This window comes from Gobius niger (assembly GCF_951799975.1).
Source record: "Gobius niger genome assembly, chromosome: 20".
NCBI classification, from domain to species: domain Eukaryota; kingdom Metazoa; phylum Chordata; class Actinopteri; order Gobiiformes; family Gobiidae; genus Gobius; species Gobius niger.
The window spans coordinates 19390293-19409678 of NC_136871.1; the positions used below are offsets into that span (position 1 = coordinate 19390293).

The 19386-nt window shown below is 38.8% G+C and overlaps 2 protein-coding genes across 2 annotated transcripts; both read right to left on the reverse strand.

Annotated features, from left to right (window-relative positions):
- Positions 1 to 705: 705 nt before the first annotated feature.
- spdef (SAM pointed domain containing ets transcription factor) lies at positions 706 to 3944 on the reverse strand. Its single transcript, XM_079579198.1, has 5 exons — positions 3416 to 3944; positions 2496 to 2693; positions 2340 to 2387; positions 1095 to 1229; positions 706 to 1013 (listed from the first exon to the last, which is right to left on the reverse strand). Exons 1-5 carry the CDS (start codon positions 3852 to 3854, stop codon positions 835 to 837), a joined length of 999 nt encoding a protein of 332 aa, XP_079435324.1. The 5' UTR covers positions 3855 to 3944; the 3' UTR covers positions 706 to 834.
- Positions 3945 to 14854: 10910 nt separating this feature from the next.
- On the reverse strand, positions 14855 to 19219 carry ilrun (inflammation and lipid regulator with UBA-like and NBR1-like domains). The gene is made up of 5 exons (XM_079579058.1): positions 18746 to 19219; positions 17958 to 18112; positions 16479 to 16676; positions 15192 to 15493; positions 14855 to 15095 (listed from the first exon to the last, which is right to left on the reverse strand). Exons 1-5 carry the CDS (start codon positions 18901 to 18903, stop codon positions 15060 to 15062), a joined length of 849 nt encoding a protein of 282 aa, XP_079435184.1. The 5' UTR covers positions 18904 to 19219; the 3' UTR covers positions 14855 to 15059.
- Positions 19220 to 19386: the final 167 nt, after the last annotated feature.

Sequence of the window (19386 nt, forward strand, 5' to 3'; positions counted from 1 at the left end):
AGCATGAGGATTTAAGATGAGACATTGCAGTGGGTACGAACAAGTAATATACGTTTTCTTTGGTTCACAAAAGAATAAAATCTGAAAATTGAAAAGTTTAGATATTAGAAATGTACAGTGATCTTTTTTTTTTTTTTTTTTTTGCCAGGAAAAACTTTACTTATTAAGAGTTTGTTTTTCCACTGTAAGGCAGTTGGTCCACCACTGCCCTTTGCCCCAGCGGTAGTGGCGGATGGATCAAATGTAGAGGACAATTTCCCTACAGGGACAATAAAATACACCTTAATCCTAACTCTGAAAACTAATGGAAACTACACAGTCTAAAAGGCAGTATTGTTTTGGCATAGTATGAACAAATGTATTATCCTAAACAGCCACAATATTTTGTACTATGCGTGCACAAGAAGGCCTTTGTCATTTGTTTGATCTTTCATTCATTTCATATTTATTATAGTGTCATTTTAGACCTAGAATCTTATTAAAATCTATTATTTTTCAATTGCTCTGATGGATTATTTGTAGATTCTGTATAAATATGAATATTTGTATCTGCTAAGTCTATATGACATTATTTATTTGAAATGAGCTGCTTTTACATTCCTGACATGTTTAATTGTTTTATGAATGCTTCCTTATCTAAAATTAGAAAATCTTTGAGCCACTACTAAGTATTGGCAAATAAAGAAAATTCAGTGGCACTTCAGAACCGATCTTTGGTCTGTTTGAATGTCTTTTTGCTTCATGTACAATTCTACAGTTCACTTGAGTTGGTCAGTGCATTCCTGCTGTTGTTGTTCTCCTCCTCCAGGTCCCTTCATGTTGCATCCTTTTTCTTCACACGGGATGGACAAACTGGTACACAAGTCTCTGGGAAACGTCCGGTTTGCGGATTATGCCCTTCTTGTAGTACTGGCGTATGGAACGGCTTAGCTTGTCATAGTTCATAGCAGGTCGATTTTTCCTCAGGCCCCACAGTCTGGCGACGTGAGCGGAGTCTTCAATTTTGAAAATACCTGGTGGAGCGCAGCCATAACACTGTGAAAATTGATCTAACGTTTTAAAAAAAAAGAATGGATATAAAATTTTTGCAGTACCTTTGTCTTTATTAAGCCACCGGATACAGCGTCCATAGTTATGGGGTTTTAGAAGGAGCTCTCGCAGAAATTGCCATAAGTGAATGGGCTGTCCTGAAGAAGAAGAATCCGCCTCAGACCACAGCTCTCCTGCCACTGTACAGAACAAACCATGTTACAAAAAATAACATTTGCAAAAAATCCCTCCATCCATCCATTTTCTTTTTGTTTTATCCCGGGCCGGGTCACAGAGGCAGAAGTAGGAGCACAGATGCTCAGACTTCTCTATCCACGCATACTTCCTCCAGCTGTTCTGGGGGGACCCTGAGGAGACACCAGGCCAGATCAGAGACATGTCCCCCAGAACACCGGCCAAGGGAGGCGATCAGGAGGCATTCAAAAAAGATGCCTGAGCCACCTCAGCTGACTCCTTTCAACATGAAGGAGCAACGACTCTGCTTCGAGCTCCTCTCAGATGACTGAGCTCCTCATCCTATTTCTAAGGGAGCCCCGAGGCACCCTGCAAAGAAAATTAATTTTGGACGCTTGTTATCCACGATCTTGTCCTTTCGGTCATTACTCAGATGTCATGACGATAAGTGAGGGTGGGAACTCAGGTCGAGCGGTAAATTGAGAGCTAAGACTCAAAGGTCCGATACAGCAACCGCATCACTGCCGACGCCGCACTGATCCATCTATCTATCTCACGCTCCATCCAATTCTTTCCATATAAGTGATGAGCAGTACTAGTGACAATGTGCAGCCCTGGTGGACACCTCAGATTAAAAAAATACTGAGTAGAGTTTCAATAATACTGTCACCTTATTTTCTTTCTGCACTTTTTGTAGTGGGTATAGAGCTGGTCCAGGTTGCCGCGACCGGGATAAAAAAAGCACTGAGGTTTGGCTATTGTTCAGATTATTATTGGTGGTGTTTTGATCGACTATTTTGTAAAGATTGAGCTGAGATGAATTAAAATAAAATAAATAAATGTACAACTCAAATCTGTACTTAAACAAGTTTTAATTGGAAGCTAGGTCATATAAATTATTGTCCATTTAATACAGTATTTATGTAAAATGTATGCTGTTATTGATAATTGTTTTTATTAGATGATAAATGTGGTGCTTCCTAATCGTGCAATAAGAACACAACATATTAATTTCTCATACTTTGTTTTACTAAAAGTCGATTTGTTTTCAATTTGCATCTCTTTCAAAGTTATTGTATGTCATCTGATTCAAAAACATGTCAGTAGATACGTACCTGTAGCCTTGGTATCTGCCAATGTACATCTTTCCTTCATCCATGCAGCTAGAAGTAAGAGTATAAGGTTAAGCAGAATATTATTATTTAATACCAAGTCCAAAAGTAAAATGTAGAAACTGTAAATGTCATGCACTCAGAGATACAGACTCTTACCAGACTTCCAAATATCAAGATGAGCGTGCAGTGTGTCGCCACAGTGGGGGGAGCGCTGGCGAAATTCCTCTTCACTCATGGCACAGAGGTCTTTTCCTGTCAAATCCTGGAAAACCTTCCCTGCATGGGGCAACCTGTAGAGGTGCTCTGTCCACAACAGCCACTTTTGAACATGGCTTGGATTCCACTCAAAGGGGTCTGTTTTAGAGGAAAAAGCAAAGAAGGAACGTAAGTGATGAGAAGTCTCCCAGCTGCCCTGACTGACGGATAACAAAGGTGAGGGTTGTTTCCGAAATGAACACTGTATGGTGTTTGTAAAGCAAACCAATAAGATGATTATCAGAAGACGTGTATGGTTTTCATGCATTTATGACATTGAGAGCATGCACAATGCCTGCTTTCTCTGTTGACTTAAGCAGCAGTGGGGACCTCACCCTTAAGACTTGTGTACACATCTATTGGCAGAGCCATCACTGTTACAGAGTGGCAGGACGCATGCAAAGGTCAGGATTACACAGATCCTGGTTCAGACAAATACGGCTGTCATCAGTGGAATAACACCGCAGTGTACAGTAATGTTTCTCAAGCGTCACCTGACACATAATACAATTATTCGGTAACTCAACCTTCTGTTCTTTTACTACACTGTGTGAGCGTCAATGGGATTTTAATAAGTAAACTGTTCAGCTCATTGTCCTGAGTAACTGTACATGCCATTAGGAGTTTTTTTTTTCTTTTTTACTTTGCTTGAGTAAACAGACTTTCTGGATCTTTGGCAACTGTACCAACATTTCTTAAGCCTAAACTTGTGAAAGTGTTTTATTCTTATTACTGTATAGGTCAATTGCATTACTTTATGTCTTATAACATTAACTTTAGAAGTAAAATAGCATATTTGACAAGAAGAGCAAACGTTTTACCTGGTGTGATATTGAGAAGTTTGCAAGCCGTTTCTATGTCTTTGAGGACCTCGCCCACTACCATGCTCTGCACTTGCTCCAGAGACCTGTCCTCCTCCTGCTCCTCCGTCCCACATGGGGACAGTCCCTGCTCCTGACTATCGATGATGGGACACTGTTCAGGCTCGTCTCTTAGCTCTAACAGGGTCATGGACGCTGAGGATGTCGGCGCGGCCTCAGACACTTTGGACAAACAGTCTTCTGTGAGGAGCATATCGAAGCAGGACAAGTAGAGACTGGGGACGCTGCCACGCTCCACACTGCCCACGTTTGCTTTGGTGTTGTCCATGTCCCATCCGAGACTCCTGGGGCGTTCCAAATGAATGAGGGTGTCGTCTGTCATTGCGATCCGAGATCCATACACTGCACCGTCAACCAAACTTCTGGCAGGATTAGACATCACTGTCACCTAAAAAAAATTAAATCATTTTCTTACAAGCTTGTTTTTGCTGGACCAGATTCATTGTATCGTGGCAAAGGGTGAACGAATAACAGCACTGACTGAAGCTGAGTGAGTGCTTCTCCTAAAAAAAAATCCCAAAGCCTAACAGAGATACTAGGGAAATGACCCTGAAGAAAGTTATAATACCCAGAGTTTAAAGCGAAAGGAATCTGCCTGAGTCTCTTATTGAAGGGTCATTTCCCCAGAATAGTTAACTCTCCGGGGAAGGCGACTTGTATTGAGAGCCTGAGCTGCTCGACCACCTGTGGGCTGCGGCCTTATGTCTCCACTGTCAGCTGGGGGCTTTTTAATCAAATTCAAGTTAGATAATGTAGAGGTGATGTGTGTTTAAATGTCCGGGAAATAGCCATGATAAGTGCTGCTTTATGGACATTTATGGGCCGTGCCACAAGTGTTGTAATCTCAGGGTAAACTTGCAATATGGTGCCCACACTGTGTACCTGCCACAGATGGCATATATGAAAGCACATTGCTGAATAACCCTGGGTTATCAGGGCTGAGATAGATGCAGTAAAAGTGATTTTGGACAGACAAAACACGTGTTCATGAGGAGCAACAAAAGGGTGAAAAAAACTACTGCCTATTTGCTGGTGATTCTGCAAATAGCGTTGAACTTTTTTTTTTTAAATATTGAAGTAGTTTTTTTCCCTTCTTGTTGCAGATATGCATTTCCTCTTGTCTTTTGTTGTTGTTGGGGTTATAGGCTGAAGTTTAATGTGACAAATAAGTTAAAACAAGTTGTCTGACCTGATCCTACAAAGATCCCACTTCTGGTCTTTCGAGCTCAACCCCCCCACTGCGAAACCTCTCCTCAGTCCTCTTTTATCTCCAAGTTTTTCGTAAACCAGCGTCCACACTTTCTTTGACTTCATCAGGAGTCAGATGAAAAGCCAGTGGTATCCCGGCCCTGCTGTGGCGCTGTAACAGCTTGCACTAAGCCCATTAGCAAAGCAAATTTAGCCATATTACCTTCATCCAAAAGGAAGAGGGGGCAAAAGGAACAGACACAAACACACACACCCACACAGGGAAGGATTAGGGAAGTGACTGATCTCTAAATGAGTTTGGTCAAGACGAAGATACTCATTTTAGTGGTATAAGCCGCCTCCATTTACTCCAACACCAACGGTAAGGGGACATTAGACTCTCATGTAGGAATAGATTAGGGACATTTACATGAATGTATTTATTACAGATATGGCATGAGCACATTCATGACATACAAACAAAAAGGCAGTTATATTAGGGCCGCTAAATTATCGTCCATAATATTGTGAGATACAATATATATAGAGGGTAATCCATCCGAACACCATCTCAAACCCAAAAATAAACAAGCAAAAATGCATGGTAACTTAAAATGTGCAAACATTTATTTTAGTCCTAATTGTTGCATTTTAGCCTTGTTTTAGCCCTGACTTTTTTATTATGTTTTGAAGTCTTTCTTTTAAGGCAACTTGATGAACAAACAAAAAACTCTTTGGCAGTTTTAGCTGAAGTTGTGTTGGATTAAAAGGGTTTAAATTGTTTAATGGATTCTTCAGATTAGGAGAACTGTATTGCTCAAAAGGCAATTCATTTGTAGCAAACCTTAGGACATTTTATCATTATTATTATTGCAATATTATTATTGACATTTTGATCGATCAGATATTGCCGTGTTTTCCTGATATTGTGCCATATTGTGTATATAGTTTCAATTAAAATAAAATATGCAACAAATATTGTTATTTCATTTGCATTTGGGAGAACAGGAAAGTACTGCGTTGCCCTGATTGATAATCTCCATTCAAGTGAATAAAAGTCTCTAATGTTAAAGATGATGAATTTGGCATTTTTGCTACTCTGTATTTCTATCACATTCAATTCGTTTTGGTAAAATTGTGCCCGAGCTTTAAGTCGTTGAATATTCCCATTCATCATTTGTGTCAGAAGCCAGACGAGTGTTTAGGTTTCCGTTAATGAGTAGTGATCACCTAAAAGTGCTCTGTTCACTCTGACATAACATGGGTCATATTGTGGCATTAGAGTGACCAATGGTCTGCCCTCAGAAAGCCTTATTTGAGAAGTGTGCACATCCAGGCGTGACTGTGTTTACCATGCCAGCATGAAAAGAAGATTATTGTTTCCTTATATTGTTCCTCGTAACGTGGGAATAAGAATGTCGGTGTCAATTAAGTTTTTAAGCTCTTTGATAAAAATTCTTTCAGAGAGACATCTGCTTTTATGTGTAGAGGTAAGTATTGGTTGGCTTTTTTTCCCAAGAGGTTAAGCCATTAGGATGAAAAATTGACCCAATGACTTCAAATAATGGCAGTTTTATCATTATTTAAGGCACAAACCATTTATACATAGTTTTACGTCATTTGTACGTGGAGGTTAAAGAAGCAGAACCTGGATCTTGTTCAGCATCACGTTGGAAAACAAAAGATTTGTTTCTTAAAAGTTTTTGTAGTAAGTTTACATGCAAGGGCGCATGCGTGTGTAGGCATGTGCTGTCCCAAATCAAATAAACGGACATAATACGCCGCAAAATCAACGCTGACGTAACGTAAATGCGTATTAAGGCCATTTATATCATTTATATTGTTTATATCATGTACATTCTGCAAAAACGGCAAATGTAAACAACTGTATACAAGACAAACTAAACTCTCCCCTCCTCGTTATATATTTTATTATTGTTTTTTTTCTTTTCTTTTTTCTCATTTTTGTACGTCTGTCTGTTTGTCTCTTTTACATTTGTGTGTATGTTTTTGTATATTAGTTGCGGTATGTGGTTTGTATTTCTTTTGAAAAAAAAAATTATTTGGTCTTCTTTTAAGTAAAGTGCAGCTCATGCTTTTCTTTTTAATTTGTATCTGAAGTGGAAGATTATATGCATATTTTATTTAAAGCTATTTGTTGAATGATGGATAAAATAAAATGAAATATGCTAAGAAAAATAAGATGTCCATGGCTGCAAACAGACTTTTTCCCAGCAAGACATTGCCTATTGAAGAAATGAATCCATGCCTTTGCTAATAGCCTGTTCATTAGTGCATTATCCCCTGGTCATTGTCAGATATAGGCTAGCATAGACAACATACAAACTCAAACTGAGTGCTCTTACCAGTGTGAAGGTGCTGTGGCGGGACGGGAAAGATGCTGCAGCCTCACCGGGATCCTCTCTGGTGACTACACGCAGTGCTCACCCCCCAAAATGTATTTCTGTTGATGACTGTCACTAAGTGTTGAAGACTTGAGCCCTCCCAGACTTTGGAGGAGAATCCAACTTAACTTATGCACACAGCCTAAAGCACAACAGCAAACTGATCCAAGTGAAAGCACCTGCTGGGGGTGTGTACATGGCAGCAGCAGCAGCAGCAGCAGCAGCAGCAACGCTTCAGAGCAAAGGAATTTCTGCACCATTGACTGCAATTTATATTTATAGGGCTCTCTGTTTACTTATGCACAACAGGGATGATGATGATGATGTGTGTGTGTGTGTGTGTGCGACTTAAACCTCCCTTTTTGTCAAGCCAGCTAAGTTACTATAACAAAGGAATCAATTTGAACCTTTGCAGCATTATATGTAGGAGTTTTTTTGTTCAATAATTTCATGACAAAATGCTCTGTATACAAAATAGTAATAATAACAATGATAATAATAATAATAATAATAATAATAATAATAATAATAATAATAATAATAATAATAATAATAATAATAATAATAATATAATAATAATAACAACAATAATACTAATATAATAATAATAAATAAAATAATAGTAATAATAAGAATCTGTTAGTGTTTATAAAAATGTGTCTGTGTTCCTGTTGTAATTGTTTAATAAAAAAAAACAGTTTAGGGGCAAATAACAAGTCCACAATCCACAAGGGGTTCATTACCATCTCACGCCTGGTATAGTAGACCCAGTAACATCCTGCTGTACGAACATGTTCTGCACTTAACTAACCCATCATTAATGTTGGTGTACTGGGGTGGTCTGGGACATTGCAGCCAAAAAACAACATACTTACACTATTCAAAGAAACGTGTTACTATTTTGTAGCTAAAATTACATAAAAAGCCACATATAACAATGACTCTAGGTTAAATACTGGTTTAACGTAGTGTAATGTAAATGTAGATGCTATTTCCTTTCATTTTTTCTCAATGCACTTGTTTTGTTGACAAGCGTTGAGCTCCCCTGTAGTAAAGTACTGGCTCTGTTTCCAAATGCTCGTTTTGCCGTTTTATGAATGGTTATGTTTTCAGGTTCTTCTTTTTTGCTTTTTTGTTTGTTTCAGGTTTTCTTGAATAACTTTGAGTATACATTATATCAATACTTCTAACTGTGTACTTCTGTTATTCATTTCAGTAATTACATGGCAAGTACCTGAGCTTGTTTTTTTAGTGTCAGTGATGCTGAGCACCTCCTGGTGGTTGGACTGAGCACGTGGGTGAGGTTTCTCCACCTCTGCACGTGAGTTAGTGCACTGGCTCATAAGTTTTTAGTTTGCACATTTAATTTGCTGCACTGTGTCCACAAAGGTGAGTTTGAGGTGGCACACGAGGGCACTCCCTCAAAGCCAGTTGCTCATCACGGGTGGGCTCCTTTTGGTTATTTTTGCATTAGAGTATTTTAGGAACACTGGCTGCAAAATCAAATCTGAAAACCTGCTGACAATTACATAAAACACTGTAAGTGTTGAGATGCAAAAATCCATATTAAAGGTGCACGATGCAACTTTTGAAGTGAAAAAACAAATCTTAATATTTGTGTATATTTGACCCTGTAGTGACTCTATGATGCTCCAGAATCAATTGTTTTGGGGTTTCTGGACAGTTTCTGGTACGAGCCCTTAAAAACAACTGATCTGTGAGGGAAAACAAAGGTGCCATGCTGCACCCATGAAGCCACTGAGTCACTACAAGGTCAAATATACACACATACTAATATAATAGTAATATTAGGTTGCAGAGTTGTATCTGTAAAAATACCTTTAAGCATTATATTAACTTTACTTTCTTAACCAGTCAAGAACATGCAGATTTGATTTTATGAAGGGAAAAGAGGAGTCTGTGAGTGATGACGATGCAGTTCACTCTATAAACTGTATCATCAGTAAACATGAGTCTTCTGTGTGCCCATGGCCTTTACTGACAGTGTCCACATCCAGCATAATAGGAAACTGATATTTGCTCCTCAGCGGTTTGAGGAAGCTGGATGAAAAGATATTCTCTCAACAGTGCATAGCTATAATAACACCATTTAATTACTTCCTGATAAAAGTCGTAACAGTTTCCTGGTGATGCGCGCCTGGGCTCTGTGCCAAGATGTGCACTTTTAAACATGCAAAGACCTGATGGATGAAGTACTTTAAAATGATAATAAACAGAAGACACAACTGACCTGTCACTGTCGGTTTAATAAGAATCTTAGCGAAGGCACTTCTTAGTGTCTCCCAACATGTGGTGAATAAATACATGTAACGTTCGGTCGGCTTTCTTTCTCTAAGTCATTATGGCACTGGTGAAACATTTGGCCAGTGATCAACACAATCTACAATTGCTTTCACCAGTGCACCTGTGTGGTCGACGCTGCCAGCACACACCGTTTTGTCTATGATCCAGGTTTGGGCAGATTGTTCTGTTGATATAGATTAGGTCATTTATCAACTGAATGTGCATAAATCTTGCACATATGCAAATCTCTATATGCGGTCACACTGTGCATAAAATAAATTAATCTAACTTAATTCAGTGACACAATGCCATGGGTGAGGAAAATGCAAATTTCAGGAAGGAGATGTTACTTTACACGGCGTGACCTGACTTGCCCACTCTCAGCACTTCCGCTTGGGGAACTTAAAAGTCTTCAACCCATCTCTCATATGGACTAGCCGGCCATTGTAGGATAAAGCCGACCTTGAAAACAACCAAAATGAAATAAACAATATCTGGAATCACAATGGATCTTATTAAGGCTCCATGTAGAACTTCAATATGCAACAAGAAGAAATGGGAGTGAGACAAATGTTTATTTCACTGAAAAAGTCTGTTAGGTATTCACACTCATGACGTCCTCAGCACTTGGAGAAATGTACCTCAACCCACCTCCCGGGAACACTTGCATCAAGCATGCAGCAATGAAGTTTTGAAGTCATCAACAATAATGGTGAAGCTACTCATTACGGAGTTCACGTTTGGAACTTCTATTTCTGTTTTAAGGGGGTTTCAGGGGGGTTTGAGGTGTGGTCCTAAACTTCTGATCTACTGCAAAACAGCCTCTTTCAGTTTAATTGTTGTTTTGACTAATTTAATTGTTGTTTTTCTTTTGTTTCACTCCCATTTCTCCTTGTTGCATTTTGAAGTTCTACTGGAGCCTTTAAGGGGCTAGATGCAAGTTAGCCATTTTATACTCACTACTGCCACCTCAGGTCATAGGTGTAACTGCAGCTTCTATATTAAGCTTGTGCATCCGGACCAGTCGGACCGAATTAATACCTTTTTGAGTGAGTGTGCAGGATTTTAGAGGCAGTTGTGGTAAATATGTCTGGGCTCATTCTACACCTTAAGACATTGTTGAAACATGTAGGGGGAGGAAAATACTTATTTTTAACATTTTTAAACAATAGTCCCTTTAAGATCCAAACCATGCAAAATGTGAATTTTTTCAACTGGTCAGAAACTTTTGATCGGCCCATGTGTGTGTAAGTGTAAGTGTCTGTAGGATCGCAAAGTGAGGAGAGTGAGAGTGAAAATTGAAAGTAAAAAGAAAGTAAGTAATCCTCCCCTCCTGATTGGACCAGGAAGCTAGTTTGCAAAATGAAGAAAGCAAGAACAAACTTTCAAAAGTAAATGATCAAGCCCCCTTCCCATCTGATTGGACCTAACAGGTATTACTATAACTTACATCACATTTCAGACCCAGGCGGTCAATTATGTACAATCTATTAGATTTGCAAACCATTTAAACTCACAGGCTATCACTTTAAAGCTTTTGAAAGTGAAGTCATTGCTCTGCCAAAACATACACAAGTATTTCTAGAGTAGAAAGTAGTGCTACTTTGCAAAACCACTATTTCCAATAGTTACCAGAAGTTACAGTATATTCTTAAACAAAGCAATAAATACTGATTGAAATACAATATAAAGGTATACAATTGGGTTAGAGGAGTAGTCAAATACCTGTTAATAAAGTTTGGACAGTTAGGTCATAAATCACAACAATGCGTTACCTGTACTTACGTTTGTCATGTGTTTTTGGACAGAGAGCCTTATGAGAAATGTTTGGGCTGGTTAAACAGATTTGTGTCACAATGAAAGCGTAGTCACTTGAAAACTCTGACAGACGGCCCTCAAGGCAAACGTCTCCCTTATGCAAATTTAACTTCCTCTCTTTCTTGGAGAGGGTTGTTTAAAACAAGGAAAATTGGTTTCTTTAAGCATTCATTTGTCATTTTAAGTTATATATAAAGAAAGCACATCATCCTTAATATTTAATGTGTGTTAACGTGACCACAATAACATGTCTAGAATGTCTTTATAAACAAGTATTTCTTTTCTCATTCTCATAGTGCTTGAATTTAATTGTTTGATGTTTCTCCATGGTGCCTGTTAACTCGATCAAATCAAATAAACTCAAACCAAACATAAGTCACAAATACTTAAAGTTTTGAAAATACTGTATATCATTGTGAACAGTGACTTAAACTTGTATTCCTGATTACTGTTCAAACCTCATCACAAACAATTGCACACTTACTCTGACAAACCCCAGAGCTTATTGTTAAGATCTACCCTCAGGCAATGTCATCTTTGGATGAGAGATCCTATATCTAACGGCTACGGAAACGTAGTATCATTTCTATCCAACTGATAATAATCAGTGGTACAGATTGTTAATTTAAACATTTATAGCTGCCCCAAGCACTTTCCTATAATTTAGAAACCTGTTCTTTGAAAACACAAAAACACTGTCTTTGTGTCACTGCAAACTTTTAAGAAAGCCATACTTGCTGGTGCTCAATTGTTAAGAGTGTTTCTTTCACTCTTAATACTTATGATATGATAACAAGATCATTCTTAAAACATTTCACTGTTGACTCAGGTGAGAGATATGATGGCCCCTTTGTAGAATCCAATGGACAAATATTTGTCTTCAGCTTCCCGGGCACCTGTTGCTGAGCTGCATAAGGATTCATGTTATTGTATGTGCATCTCATCTGCTTTTTTCACAACACATGTATCACATGCAGGATTATCCCCACAGGCTTATCTGTATCTTTGTATAAAAGTCACATGAAGTTCTAGCCACTGCTGCTTAATTTGTAACTATATTCTCAACAATATCTCAACGTATTGTTAGCAACAATACATGAAATATTAAACTAATCTCACAGTAACGTCAAAGTGTCAAAAAGTCATGCTCCCAAGTTTTACTTGTAATCCATATTTAAGTAAATACAAGGTGAAATTCAACGTAACATTCGGGGAATAGATGCTCCATTTTAAACCTCTGTCACAGTGGCTCTCAGGGAAATAACATTTCAGGCAAGATAATGTAACATGTGGCTTATTTTCAAAATTCAAAGATTTTATTTTCAATTCATTGATATGAATTGAAATGTTAATTCTCTCAAGTCCTTGGTGTGGGGCGGGGGGGGGGGGGGCTTGGAGTGGAAGCACATTGAGGGCAGGGAAGGGAGGGAGTTCAGCTTTCTGATAGCCTGGGGGATAAATCTATTCTTCCGTCAACTGGCCCTGGCCCGTGGATTCCGCAGTCTCCTCCCTGACGGCAATAGAGTCCCCGGTGATTCTGACGGCTTTGCAGTTGAGACTGGTGGAGCACATGTCCTTAATGGAGCGGAGGGGGGCTCTGTTTTCAATATAGTTTGAATATGTCTCAGTCGTACAGGTGCTGTCAATCTTCAAAAAAGATTCTTGAGTCATCTTCTGTACTTGGACCTTTATTTAACCAGGAAAGTCCCACAGAGATTAAGAATCTCTTTTACAGGGGAGTCCTGGCCCCTGAGGGGGAACCTATTGTAATAAAATATATGTTTTCAAACTATATACTCAATGCATGCATGTCTGTGAGGGTCACAAGCACCAGAAATTGTTACGACTTAAAAAGGATGAGACAACAGTCGAGTTAAATTGAAAATGTATCCAGGAAATTATAAAGCTAGAAACTATATTAGGATTTGACCATATTTTTAAGCATTTGGCGTTTTGTTTATGTGCTGTGGTCAGTAGTTTGCACAGTTTATTAGTCTCAATCATGCTTTTAAACTCTTCATATTTAAAGTTTTTTTTTAAGTTTTTTCTTTTAAGTCTATGGAGTTTTAGAGTGGGATTTTTACTTCCAGCACAGGCCTCTGTTGAGCTCTATTAAACCTGGTGTGTTAATGCACTAAGAGCCTTTACCTGAAAAAAAGAAAAAACTCACTGTCGTCAAATTCATTTTTTTCATTGATGAAACAATTCTTTTACACTGTGAAAACAGCAATCCCATTGTGTATTGGATTGCTTCGTTTTCTCTCAAATGAAAATAATGTTAACAATAATTAATTCAAACAAAACCATTTCCATTTGCAATTTTATCATACAAACTTTATCATAAATACAGGGGAAAAGCATTTTTTTTTAAACACTTTTCTTTCTAGATAAACGTTAAGATCCTTCCTTGTCATCGTCAAAACGCTGTAAACTAATGGATTAATCCAGCAATACTCAAATCCTCCACATATGTGGCTCTCACTCACAACCCAACAATCACTAAGTAAAAATAAATAAAGCAGGACAGTGGGCAATGCACAGATTTAAACTTGCAATACAAAAAACACACCAAAGGCTGCCAAAACAAAATGTGGTTAGATAGAGGGATATGGATCAGATTTTAAAACAGCTTGGAGGAAAAATAATTGTATACATAGAAATAAAAAAGTGCAACAATTATAATTTGAAAAGTAAAAAAAGAACAGTGTGTTTTTATTTAACAATTTTCAACTTAAAACACACAATAAAATCCCCATTAAAAATAGGAATAAAAACTGAGGGTTTTACAGAAGGTATTATCAGCATTGATAAATCCTTAAAGCTGTAAAAATAGACTTTTGGGGACAGCAGAAAAACATTCAATCTTTCAAAATGCTGGTTTTACAATCCATCATCAGCCAAAACTCAACACATTTCCACAACTGTATTGTGCAAATAGCAGTGACTGAAAGTCAGTGCTACTCATTCAATCTCAAACTTATTTTAAAAAAAAGTGTCCATTCTTCTTTTTTTACTAAGTAGTCAGAATGATGTCAAGTAATTAATGTGTATATTTGATTTTAGCACCGTCTGCTGGCTGTCATTGGGCAACTCGTGCAAAGCACATACAAATACCACAAGGGCATTTGGAGAACAATAAAGAATCCCTTAATAATGTTGGAGGTACATAAGTCATAAAGCTTTCAAAGTAAAATTGACATCTCTTTTCTGAGAAACACACATTATTTTACATCATTTAAATAAAGGGTTATCATAACAGTAGACATGCGCTCAGACAGCACACACGCATTGATATCACAGAGACAAACACAACAGTCACACACCGGGCAAAATCCAATGGTCTTGTGACATATTACTCCATTATTTAGTTTTTTTGATCTACAGAGGGAAGCAGTGGTAGTGCATTTGATTTCTGTGATGCTTCTTGGAAATTACAGCATATGCCACATCATTAATGGCTGGATTGAATAATATGATTTTGCAATTAACCTATATTTGACACCGGGACTGCACACTTGCTCATTCCCTGATCACATCCTTAGGGCTGTTTATTGAAGGACGAGAACAGATCCATCAAAGCAAGTTTCAATTAAACTTTAAGGCCTTAAAACAGTCAACAAGACCATGCTGACACCACACGTAGTACATTGTTTCTCTTCACTTCCTTTTCATCCATTTTGAAAGATTTGAGCACTATAAAAATGAAGCATTCATACATGCAAATCCAGATGTTGACATCATGTGGGATGTTGAACTGACACAGATGTAGACATAACCCAACACTGCAGAGTGTGTTTTCTGTGGAAAGGGCCATGGCTTGGGAAGAGGATTGGCAAGAGTCAATAGAAAACAACTATTCCTCCAGTTTTCTAGCTTTGTCCAAATGGAAAGGATCCGTGAATACCCTGCGAAGACAGAAAATAAAATGAGCACACACATAGTACAACACCATAACTTTGCTTAAAAGTAAAAAAAAAAATTAAATGAAAAGTCATACACACCTGCCCATATGTCATCACAGACAGGTTGGTTTGAAGACTATTTGATGCCCTATTTACAGTATTATGAGACAGTCCGTTTTGATCTTGGTGTGAATCTTTTGTGTGTTCCCAGGCTCCATCAGCGTCTGTGAAACTGTGGTTAGTGGCATCAAGCTTGTTCTTTGTTGGGGAAGCAAAAGGGTTGAAGTCATCTTGAACACTACGCTTGGGTTGGGTGTTGAATTCTGTCTCAAAAGACGATAGCTGCTGGGTCACGCCAAGAAGACCACCGATTTCGACACTAAGTATGATCCAAATTACATCTGTGAAAGTATAAAGCACAAGTAAGAATTTACACAGGTGCTGGTTTACAATAGACAATTAAATACATTCATATTCATCTTATTTTCTTTAAATAATAATAATAATCATGTAATCTATATACAGCGGGGTGCAAAATATTAACCACCCTGGATCAGAATTTTGAATAATGCGAATAATGAAGCAAGGGGAGATAAAATGATCTCCAAAAGGCATGAGGTTGTAGATGAGACATGTATTCCATTGTGGATTTTGAGCTGCGTTTACAGTCATTACCAATTTGTAGAAGCTCTGCTCTTTACCTTCAGCTTTTTCACAGACGGTGTTATGTTTTCCTTCAGAATTTGTTGGAAATTAATTGAATCCATTATTCGTTTTACCCATGAAACGTTCCTTGTGCCACTGGCTGCAATACAAACCCAAAATATAATGAACCCACTCCCCTGAAGGTTTTGCTGTGGCCTTCACAGTCTCCTGACATGGACATCATTGAAGATCTGTGGATAAACTCCCAAAACCTCGAGCAAGACGGCCCATAAATCTCTCTGCTTTTGTAAGGAGGAAGCTAGAATTGAAAGACTGGGTATAAAAGCCTTTAAAAGCGGTGAGATTTGCCATAAATGAGGAGGTACGAGGCATTAATTGTGCAGGGCGCAACCTTTTTTACATTCAAATTATTTAAAAAATGTCTTTTGGAGATCATTTAATCTTCCCCTAACACACATAAGTAACTATGTGAGCTGAATCCAGTTTGTAAATAACCATATAGTAATTCATTATGAAGCATCTCGAAATTTTTTGTCTGTCATCAGACCTGTGAATTCGTTTAGGCTCGTGTCAATATAGTACCTGTGCAGACACAACCCTAACCACTTAACAGGGCCTTTTAGGATCAGTACAAAACTTGACATGAACCATTGTAGCTGGAATACAAGTTTGATCATTACTAAAATGGTAATACATTTAGGAAGGCAGTTCATAACTTACCACCATAGAATAGACCTGTGGCAGTACACATTCTCCACTGTCCTTGATACATCCCAGGGGCAATGGGACTTCTCATTTGGACACTAACATCTGTGACTTCTTGGGGGTCTAAAGCCTTGACCATAACTGTGTTAACATGCCCAAACTGATCCCCACCAATGTACTTCAGACTGACTCCAGGAGGCCAAGACTCTGCGCCTGAAATCAAAATGAAACACAAGCGTTGAGCTGCTATGCTGGGAACACAATAAGCAGCCTTTTGCCCAATGTAGCGTTGATTTTCAGTAACACCAAGTCATCATTGGTTGAGTCGAGTTGTTGATCCTCCACACAAAGAGAGAAGTGTGGATGGTTTATGTACACATAGAGTTCAGCAGAAACGGAGCCGAAAACACGAAACTAGTGCCGCCTCTTATTCTAGCATCATCCATTTTCATAACAAGGCGGCAAAAACAACATGGCAACAACCAAAGAGTGACCCAGGCAAACCCACAAAACTGCAGCTAAAGGTAGGTATGGGATTTGTTCTTCCTAAAGAAGATCTGATCATCAGAGGTGTTTGGAGTTTAACTTTGTGAGACCTGCTTAGTGAACCTTTGCCTGTAATAAAGTGGATTGTCTGGATAAATCATTCTGGATGCCCAGAACTGATATATTCACCAGCAATCTGGTGAATATACTAGGTTGTGAAAACACAAATGTAGCCACACATGGTTTGGTGTGGAATATACTAACGTGTAGCACGGGGTAAGCAACTTTGTGTCATGGAGGGCCGATTTTCTTCATTGCTAAAACGCCAAGGGCCGAAACTCACAATTAAGGCACCGTTTTCCAACAAATATATGTTTTGCACATAATATATGACCTAATGGGGTGTTTTGCTAGGAAATGTGAAAATATCAACAGTATCTCCACATGTTACAGTCCTTTTCACGTATTTGGTTTCTGATTTATGAATAAAAGTTTCTTCTTGGGGGCCAAAGCTCGAATTTGGCCCCCAGGCCTGGCGTTGCCAACCCCTGTTGTAGTGCATTGCTATCTATACGTTGAAAAAAAAAACACTGTGTAAAAGATAATGCTTGAAGTGCGGTAGGAGAGAGAGAAAAGGAGCATGAATGTGAAATGAATGAGAGAGGGAGCAAAAACGCGAAGCTGAATGAACCAGCATGCTTATGTGTGCATGTTGGTGAGAGCGAGCCAACAGCTACATTTACAATGAAATTAGCCGTTTATTCACAATACAAACGGAGTGGCTCTGTCACATTTCTGCTTTTAAAATAAATGTATGGTTCATAGTTGCATTTCAGAATAATCTGTGGCACCCACGGCCCGCATGTGAGAGAAAGCAAGCGTCTTACTTCCCAACAGGGAATAAAAAAACTCACATTCCATAACTATTATATCAAAGGTAGAATATATGTTCCTATATTTTATATTTTTAGGTTCATATGTTCACCAAACATCCTTGATCTTCCTTACCTGGGTTTTGTATCCTCCATGTCTTTGTGAAAGGTGTATCTGGGGGAACTGACTCTCCTTCTCCAATTGTCACATCTTCAACAAAGGCCATGGATGGTGTGATGATGTTGGGACTTTCAAAGTCGTAGTATGCACCAATGGCAGCCTGCAGATTCCTGGTAACAACATGGTGTGATGAAGCATTCATTTTTAACCAACACAAACGTTAATATGAAACTTTTCCCCATTCAAACAAGCAACATTTTTTGTGCCATATCAAGTAATACTTTAATAGCTTATTAATGAGTAATTATACGCATTCACTCAATTTAACTGCACAGATGACCTAGGGCGGACTGGCTAAACTTTGACGGACTCCATAATTATAATGGCATTAATTGGCAAAGTGTGTTCGTTTCTGGCTATTTCAGAACCACTTGTTGTCACGCGTTGCGTCAGCAGGTTGACGTGAAGTGACGTTTCTCCAAAACCACAGTATAACTGGCTCTGGAGACTGTTATGTAACACTACACAGTGCACAAATAATTTACACTCATTGCTATGTGCTTTCATTGGCAAGCTAGCTCACAAGCCCTATAGTAACTCGCGAATTTAGTTTAATCAGTTCTTGTATAGATAAACTTTTTGCTTCGCTTGCTGTTACCCGATGACTTCTTTGTGTCACTCGCCGTGCAGAAGCATGAACTGGTGATCTCCTTGCTAAGCATTGCAGCTCTCATCCTTTCCACATTTCTCCATGCTGAGCCGATCTACCCGACCACACAGGCCTGTTCTCCCCCGGCACTCACCAATTGGTCATGTCCAGGAAGAAGGCGCACCCGGCGGGGTTGAGCTGGAATCCCAGCAGCCTCTGGAACTCCGAAATCAGGACGTCCTTGTCCGTGGTGCCCATGCAGCTGAACTTCTGCATCAGCTCCGCATCCACGTCCATGTCCGTGCAGTCCATATGGGGTGTTGTCCCGCGAAGGAGACTAATCTGACCAGGGACCTTTCAGTTTACTTCGGGGCTTGAACCAGCCATAACAGCCATAACAACATCCACCTCCACAACAACAAGCGCCAGTGCGCATGGCACAAGAAGGGGGGCGCTGTTTGACGCTCCGCTTGAGCGTCACTCTGCCCCCAATCACATTGGCAAACGACGTCAGCTGTTGCTATTTGCGGCCTCAGCTCCATTGGTTTATCAAGAAAAACTGCAAGTTTGTTCATTTTGAGTCCAACTAAGAAAAGCCAAACACCACCTCACCACATTTCACATTTAAAGTGAATATTTCTCTTAAGATGCATCCATTGCTCATGCATTTTAGTCAAAAAATAATTGTTTGATGATGATATATTCTATTTGTATTTCCTCTATCCAAAATATGCAAACTGTTAAAATATATTGATTATAAATGTATAATCTAAGTAAAAAAGAAGTAGCAAGAAG

Bases quoted from the DNA above. Each gene is read 5' to 3' on its own strand.
- ilrun (XM_079579058.1), bottom strand. From the start codon at position 18,903: ATGGACTGCACGGACATGGACGTGGATGCGGAGCTGATGCAGAAGTTC. The intron at 15,494-16,478 runs GTAAGTTATGAA...ATACTTTCACAG, and splicing joins CACAGGTCTATTCTATGGTG to ATGTAATTTGGATCATACTT. The intron at 15,096-15,191 runs GTGTGTATGACT...CTGTCTTCGCAG, and splicing joins CTGTGATGACATATGGGCAG to GGTATTCACGGATCCTTTCC.
- spdef (XM_079579198.1), bottom strand. From the start codon at position 3,854: ATGTCTAATCCTGCCAGAAGTTTGGTTGACGGTGCAGTGTATGGATCT. The intron at 2,694-3,415 runs GTAAAACGTTTG...CCTCTAAAACAG, and splicing joins ACTTCTCAATATCACACCAG to ACCCCTTTGAGTGGAATCCA. The intron at 1,230-2,339 runs GTACGTATCTAC...TGTTCTGTACAG, and splicing joins GGCAGATACCAAGGCTACAG to TGGCAGGAGAGCTGTGGTCT.